General features: G+C 55.7%; 1 protein-coding gene across 1 annotated transcript; it reads left to right on the top strand.

Moving 5' to 3' along the window:
* Positions 1 to 5,105: 5,105 nt before the first annotated feature.
* LOC308529100 (homeobox protein MSX-3-like) lies at positions 5,106 to 7,010 on the top strand. Its single transcript, XM_081105129.1, has 2 exons — positions 5,106 to 5,415; positions 6,019 to 7,010. The coding sequence occupies exons 1-2, from the start codon at positions 5,202 to 5,204 to the stop codon at positions 6,429 to 6,431; spliced, it is 627 nt and encodes a 208-aa protein (XP_080961255.1). The 5' UTR covers positions 5,106 to 5,201; the 3' UTR covers positions 6,432 to 7,010.
* The last annotated feature ends 1,338 nt before the right edge of the window (positions 7,011 to 8,348 follow it).

Consider the following 8,348-nt stretch of genomic DNA (forward strand, 5'->3'; position numbering starts at 1 on the left):
GTGATCCGCTGCCCCAAAGCGATTTTCACAGCCCGGGATGCCCAATTGTATTTTCCAGCTCATTAACCCTGAGCACAAAGCACCGTGTCCCCAGGCCCCAGCCCTGCCTTCCCCTCCAGAGCCCAGGCAGACTGGGATTCCACAGGTCCCTCCCCGCCTGGAGACCAAGCTGCCCATTGTCCCCTAGGTACTGCCTGTTTATTCAGTCCCTTTGAACACTCCTCCCACACTGTGGGCAAGCCTGGGAGAGCCCTGCTTCCCCCAGATGACACCCCCAGCCATGGTTAAAGGAGCCAGGCACCACAGCAGAAGCTTGGATGCGAGTGAAGGTGCTGGGGTGCTCCAGGCGGGGCTGGGAGAAGGCCTTCGGGTGGGGAGCAGTGGCCCAGGAAGACCCCTCTGTCTCTTCCTCAGGTGGGGTTTGGAGTGTCTGCCTTCCCAACCCATACTACTGAGCGGGCACCCATTCGGGGCGCATTCATCCACGGTCCTCGAGGGCAGGTCCCTTTAACAGTGAGATGGCTGGGGGTAGGGGTAAGCCTGGTACCTGGCAACAACCAGTTTGGGCCACTTCTTCCTGCAGCGCCAAGAAAAGCAGTAAGGCCTCGAACTACTGAGGTCTGCCTTCTGCCTTCCCTCTTCCCAAAGGTGGAGGCTGCCTCAGGACTCCTGGCTGGGACACCAACCTCCAGGCTGCCACTTTCTCCACGTGGCCACATCATCCCTCTGCCCAAGTGCCATCGACATACGTCCATGAACTTCCCAGAGTCCTCCTGGTAGGCTTGCGGGTGACTTGGAGGCAAGAGGGGCCCCAGCGCACCCCAGTCCCTCCATGTGCTTCCAGAATAAAACCCTGACCCACAGCCCAGGACCCACCCTCTCGCCCCAGTTCCCACCTTCCCCCCACGCCTACCCTCCACCATAGGGCCTCCTGCTGCCCTGCATCTTCACCTTTCCCTGCTGCTCCCACAAGTCCCTCCTCAGCCAGAGGGTGCTGTCAAAGGGCTCTTCCCCAGAGAGACCTTCCATGTGCATTGCGTTTTCCAAAAACGGCCAGAATAACACAGGCCCTTTCATCCTCTCTGGGTGGGCCCTTTTAACTCCTGGGAGGGTGTTGATGGAGAGACACTGACAGCGTCTCAGGCTTCCACCTGGTGGCTCTGAGCGCCCTGGATTCTCCTCCTTGACCACTGTGGACCCTCCCTGTGAGTCCCCTGGCCCCTCCTCTGAGTACCATGGCCCTGGCCCCTGCCCTCAACACCTCTCTTTGTTCCAGCTTTCCCTTTCCTCCTCCCAAGTCAAGGCCTGTACCAAGGCTGCTTTGCATGGCTTGCCCTCAGAATGGACCCTTAGCACTGCCTTGCTGGCCTCCCTATGGCTTCTGCTCCGAGTGATGCAAATGCACCAAAAATGGTAACTACATGGAGAAATAGAAAAGACTTTTTAAAAAAATCTCTTTAAAAGATAACTGACCATTTAAACAAATGACATCAATCAGTGATTGATACCATATAGAATATTGGTACCATATTGATACCATATTGATACCATATCAATCAGAGATTTATACCATATAGAAGTAAAAATTCTGACAATAGCATCAGGCTCTGGAGGGAGAGATGGGGACCCCAGATACTACTGTAAAGTTCTTGTACTATATACAAAGTGTGATAAAACTGAAGATGTATACTGTCAACCCTAAAGCAGCCACTAAAATAATAATAAAAGAATTAAAGCTAAATAAGTCAATGAAGGAGATATGTTGGAATAATAAAAAATATTCAATTGATTAAAAAAAAAAAGACAAAAGACTGAACAGAGAACAGATGGGAATTTATAAAATAAAGGTCACGGATTTAAACCTAACCATATCAATAAGTATACAAATGTAAGTAGTCTAAATACCCAATTTTTAGAGAGAGAGGAGGGGAGAGGGAGAGAGAGAGAAACACTGATGTGAGAGAGAAACATCCAGTGGTTGCCTCCCACATGAACTCCGACCCAGGAAAGAACCCATTACCTGGGCAAGTGCCTTGACTGGGACTTGAACTAGCGACCTTTTGGTGCAAGGGATGACACTCAACCAACTGAGCCACACTAGCCAGGGCATGAAGAACTCTTTAAAGATAAAGATACAACTATGTTTAAAGTAAAAACATTAAAAAGAGAAACCATGCTAACATGGTCAAAAGGAAACTGGAGTCTCTATTCTAATATTAGACATAGTTGACTTCAGAACCAAGAAATTAAAGAAATAAAGACTACTTCATATTGATAAAGGAGTCAGTTTGTCAAGAGGGCATAACATTTTTAAACATTTATGAACCTAATAATAAAGGAAGTAAAAACAAATAGAACCGTAAAGAGAAATAAACAAACTCACAGTTACTATTAGAGATTCCAATACCCCTCTCTCAATAATTGATGGAACAAGTAGGCAGAAAATCAGCAATGATACAGTGACAGGTGCATATCGACCAACTTGACCCAAGTGACACTTACTGACTGCCCGCCCCCGCTCCCCAGCACCAGAAGAATCCACATTTTTTTCAAGGACAACAGATCATTGACTAATGCAGGCTATATTTGGGGCCATAACACAAGTCTCAAAAACTGTAAAAGGACTTATGTGAGACAAAGTGTGTTCTCTGACATGGAAGTAAACTAAAAATCAATACAGAAACATCCCTGGAAAATTCCCAAGTAAATACACTCTAATTCAGGGTCAAAGAGGAAATCAAAAGGGAAATTCATATTTAGAATTGAGTGAAAATGGAAACATATCAAAACTGTGGGATGCCACTAAAGCCGTACCTAGGGGGAAATTCATAGTACTGAATGCTATATTAGAAAAGAAGAAAGGGTTTGCCATCATTTCAGGAGCACACCTGAGATGGGGATGGGCACCAGCCTGAGCATCTACACGCCTCAAGAAGGACCAGCTGTGCCCAGCCCCCTGTCCACACAACACACCTGGCTGGCCTGCTCCTGGGCCCTGCTCTTTGTCCCACCTGGTAGCCAGGGACAGAGTCTAGGATCCCTTTCCACGTGGGACATGGGTTTTTGAGCCCAAAGCCACCATATGACAGAAGTGGGGTCCCTTCTCACCCCTACCACCCCATGCCCCACCTCCCAGGGCCTCTTCTGACCAGCCCCCCATCCCCAGGGGCTGGAGATACTGGTGTGCCGAAGGCTGTTTGTGCTGAGCATTGCGTTTGTGTTCGCATGGCCAACCCCCGTTTCCCTCCCAGGGGCTCTGCCCCACCTGCATCCTTCCTCCCTCCTCTACTTCCCTGTGGTGCCATGCCAGATAGGGGCTTGGTCAGCACCGGCCCAGCCTTGCTCTCTTCAGGAGGGTCAGACACTAATTCAGACACCCACAAGAAAGGGCACGACTGACGAAGGTTGGCACCTATGCCTGGCCCTGACACCCCACCCTTCCCTTTTGCCAACCAGGCCACAGCTCGGGCACCCACTCATCCACCCAGACACCACCTTTCCAGAGTCCTGAGCGGATGTGGGGCAGGCTGGGGCAGCTGGCTGTCATCCTTATTAAAATTCTTCTTCAAACACTCCCGTGAGTGGCCTGCTAAAGATAAACTACCAGGAGAGAGACCTTCAAAGAAAATGCTTTAATGATGCAATTATCTTCAATCAACTCAGAACATCTTTATTACATTAGTAAGGGGCAATCCATCTTGGAATATAGAAAGAGCTGATCCCGCAGCAGACACCAGGCCTGGCCCTGGGGCCGGGCTGAGGGCCCCTTTCAGCCTTGCTTCTACATTTGCATGGAGAAAAAAAACTTTCTAATTGAATTTTTCTGGCTGAGCTAGACGGTTTCACTCTCCCCAAAAGCTGGATTTCATTAAAGCAACTTTAGTTTTTCAAAAATAGATATAAATCGATTTAGGTTGCTGTTTCTGTGTTCTGGGATATTAACAAGATAGTCGTTACCCGCAAACGAATCTCATGATTTATTCTAAAACTCAAGGAGAGATTGCAGAGTGGCGCCTCCTCTGTAGCACTCAAGAAGGTTTTAAACCAAAGATTGGTCCAGTTTTGGAAAAAAGAATTCGAGTAAGCACAGGTTTCTGTCGGCCTCGGTTCTTCTTCCGAGCCTGGGATGGGGATCCCGCCTCTGCAGGCGCCTCCGGGAGCAGCCCCGCAGACCCGGGTCGGTAGGAAGCCCGGCCCCCCCTCCCCCCAGGCCCCTCGCGGCTGGGTTTTCCCGGGTCCCTGTCTCACGACGACTTTCCGAGCAAGTGCGGGGCGGAAGAGACTGAAGGTGAACCTAACACCCAGCGGCAGGCTCCGCGTTCCTGGCCAGGAGCCGACCGAGGCGCCCCTCCAGGGTCCCCAGCCCGGCGTCGGAGGCGGGTAGGAGGTTGGGCCCTGTCGCCTCCCCCGAGGTCCCCACCGGCTGCTCCTAGAACCCGGCCGCGGGACGCCCAGGCAGTGGGAGGGGCGGCCCCTGACCCAGAGGACGCTCTGCCGCTACAGGTGCATGGAAAGCACTCGGAGGCAAGGGCACCTCGGCCCTACTTCAAGGCGGTGGAATGGAGGAAGCCCAGTTTCCAGCCTGCGTGCGGGTCCGTCACATGGGCCCCCAGGGTGAGGAGAGAGCGCCTGGGCCGAAGCAGGCACGTGCCGAGGGTTCCAGCTTGGGGTTGGGGTGCAGCGGGAAGAACAGCCGGCGAGCGACAGAGCGATGACGAGGCGGGAGGCGCCTGGCGCCAAGCTCTTCGCTGCGCAGGATCTGCGCGCGGTCAAGGGCGGGTGCTGGGACCACGACCTCGCCCCGTCGCGCCCGCTGTCCACTCTTCGGACAGGGAGGCTGGGGCCAGCTCCGGGTGCTCCCGGGGCGTCTCAGCAGCCTCCTGGACAGGAGGAGCGTGGGCCGGGCACAGGGAGAGCGCCAGGGGCGCGCCGGGAGGGCTCCGGCCGGGATGGATGCGCGGGTGCCAGGCGGCGGCCCCGCCCCTCCCTATCCTTTCCGCCCCCGGGGTCAGCAAAGCCAATGGACGCCTGGGCCTTGCGACAGCGGCCAAGGCGATTGGCCAGCGGCTCATGAAAAGGACACCGCCTTTTTATAGGGTACGGAGGGCGGGGTCGCCTCCGAGTCCCAGGCAGTCGCACGACGTGCTGCCCCCGCCACGCGCCTGCCGGGCCCCGCGAGCCCCGCGCCCGCTGGCTTGCGCATGGCCCCGGCGTCGCTCGTCATGAACTCGTCGGGGCTCAGGACCTGTGGCGGGGACGGCGCGGGGCCCGGCCCGCTGCCCTTCAGTGTCGAGTCGCTGCTGGAGGCGCAGCACCGGCTGGGCCCGGAGCCCGCGGAGCCCCGGGAGGCGAGGCCGCGGGGCGCTGCGGAGTCCCGGGCCAGGTTCCCGCCGGCCGCCCGCTCGTCCTCCCCACGTAAGTGCCCTGTCGCACGGTCCCAGACTGCGAGAGAGCCGGCCTGGGGCAGCTCGAAGGACCAGGGCGGGAGGGCGCTGTCGCTTCTAACTCCGGAAAGTGACCAGCCACGAACCGCCCTGCCTTAGTACCAAGAGAGAAGCCAGCCCACCCGAGCCGTCGGGCGCGCGCACGCCCCGCAGTCGTTCCGCGCCCCACGCAACCAGGCTCTCGCTCTACCTGAGAGCGGAGTGGGCACCCCAAAGCCCTGAGGCTTCTTGGAGCCCCGGGCCGTCCCGGGACGGTGGACTTCCGCTTTGCCAAGCCCTCATCTGTTATTGAGGCGGCCTCCAGCACCAGCTTCTCGCCTCTCCAAGTGGGCAGAGTTCCCCTCCTCCCTGGGTGCGGGGCCGTGGATTTGAGGAGCAGAGCCCGAGTCCACAGCGGCCCTCCCCTACACGCACCGTCTCCCCGGTGCCTTGCTTATCTTACCCCTGTGGCATTTGGGGTCTCGTCTCCTCGGTGGGCGCGATCACGGAGTCGGGAAGGGGATCCAAGAGTGTCGGAAAGGGGAGCGCACTGCCGGCGTCTGAGTACCCCATGTGTGCTTCTCTTTCCTCCCAGGCGCCCCCAGTCCTCCGCCCTGCACCCTCCGAAAACACAAAAACAACCGCAAGCCACGGACGCCCTTCACCACCGCCCAGCTGCTGGCGCTGGAGCGCAAGTTCCGCCAGAAGCAGTACCTGTCCATCGCCGAGCGGGCCGAGTTCTCCAGCAGCCTGAGCCTCACGGAGACACAGGTGAAGATCTGGTTTCAGAACCGCCGGGCCAAGGCCAAGCGGCTGCAGGAGGCCGAGCTGGAGAAGCTGAAACTGGAGGCCAAGCCGCTGCTGCCCGCGTTCGCCCTGCCCTTCCCCCTGGGCACCCACCTTCAAGGCTCCCCGGGCGCTTATGGCGGTGCTACGGGCACCCTGCCCCAGGTGCCAGGACTCTTCGCAGCGCCGATCACCGCTTACGGCGTGTATTACCTCTCCTAGGGGACTTGGCCCACGCCTTGCCAGGTGGTGGCCTGGGGAGACCGCAGGGGAGGGCGGCGCAGGACAGGGCGAGCTGCGCACCCGTTTTCCAGGAAAACCCCCTGCGTCCTGTCGGTCATTTTTTGTTTTGCTTTTCAGGTTTTTGTTGTTGTTGATACAATGTTATAATTGATGCCTCAAGCCTATTTGTGGGTATCTTACAGATATTTAAGAACTTAAAAAAAATATTTGTTCTAAACGCTTTCCTGAAAGACAGCGAACACAGTTTCATACGGTGGCCGGGTGGAGCTTCCTATTTGTACAAGGCAGCCAATAAAGTATTCTGAAGTTCACTCTGTGAGACCTCCCTCCCACACCCCTGCTTCAGTAACCGGCTCCCATCAGAAGGATTCACCAGACTGTCTTGGGGCAGCAAGAAATGGGATTCCCGCAAAAGAAATGAAAAGTTTGGTGCCAGGACTGCTGAAATGAATCGCATTGATTACTAACTAGGTGTGTTACCATCGTGGCAGAATGGAAACTTTCACATGTGTTTTAGGGGATTTTTTCCGTATTTATTTTTTATTAGAGAGCCTGAGGCAAGGTGCTGTCTGTGGACTGTGTCTGTGTCTGTGTGGGGATGTGGGTGTGTGTAGGGATGTGTCCACGCAGAGAGGCAGGATGGCCACGGAGCCGCGGGTGGGCATGGAGAGCACGGTGTGTACCGCAGGCCCTGTCCGCTGGGCTCCCCAGGGATCCTAGACTGGTGCTAGGCTGGGGAGGAGGAGTTGCTAAGGCTCAGGGTCCATACAAAGGGCATCGGCTAACTCGGCCAGGATGGCCAGGGACCTGCTGGCATCCTGCTCTGCTTCTTTGCAACACGCTGTCAATTCAGGTCTCTAGGGCCCAAGGGAGGAAGGTGCCGGTCTGACCCTTCCTGAGGCTTCTCCCAGCTGCCTCAGCTCCTTCTAGACTCTGCACTGGGACTGTCAAGGTGCCTGGATGGATGGAAGCCCCCTCGACCATTCATCCTGATCCTTGCTGTGGGCAGCCCCTTCCCCGCCTTCACCCTGCCTCCCAGCTGTAGCCAGGATCCAGAGGTGACCATAGGGAGGGGACGCCGAGCCCCTTCCCCTAGGTCACTGGTGCTGGCTCTCCCTGGGCCTGCCCGCCCGGTTTTATTCACTCGGGGGGCTGCTGAGGTGCTGCCCACAGGAGACAGCTTCGGAGAAGTGGAGAAGTCCCAGAAGTATTGATGGTAGTGCCCTAAACTGCCTATTACTGGCCATTACTCTCCCTGTGTTTCTGGAAAATGACAATTCACGATGGATTTTAAATGGAAACTAACCCAATTCTTGAAGTAGAAGCTGCTGGAAATGAAGGCTGATAATGAGAGAGGCATCCTCATATTCCACACTGCCATCCCCCCAGGCCTGTGCCCGTGGGCTGAGCTGTTTAAACTCAGCCCAACTCCAGTCAGGGTCTTCAGGGAACAGACCCGCCTGTAAACACCCCAGAGAAGGTGGTGGGGCCGTGGCACAAAGGGAGCTTGAGATGGGCTCAAGGGCCTGAGAGCCATGACCCATGACCTGACCCATGTGACTTATGCCTCACAGAGCGTAGTGGTTGCTTTTTAAGGCTAGTCAGAACCTTGATCCTCTTCTCACATCTGAGGTTTTGTTTGTTTTTTTAAAGTACATTTGTATTGATTTCAGAGAGGGAGGAAAGAGAGACATCAATGATGAGAATCATTGATCAGCTGCCTCCTGCACACTGGGGATCAAGCCAGCCACCTGGGCATGTGCCCTTGACTGGAGTCGAACCCGGGACCCTCAGTCTGCAGGCTGACGCTCTATCCACTGAGCCAAACCAGCTAGAGCACATTGGAGATTCTTAAAAGCACCCCAGCCCCACTAGAGATGAGGCCTCTGGAGGGAG

This window comes from Myotis nattereri (assembly GCF_964212035.1).
Source record: "Myotis nattereri genome assembly, chromosome: 13".
Classification (NCBI taxonomy): domain Eukaryota; kingdom Metazoa; phylum Chordata; class Mammalia; order Chiroptera; family Vespertilionidae; genus Myotis; species Myotis nattereri.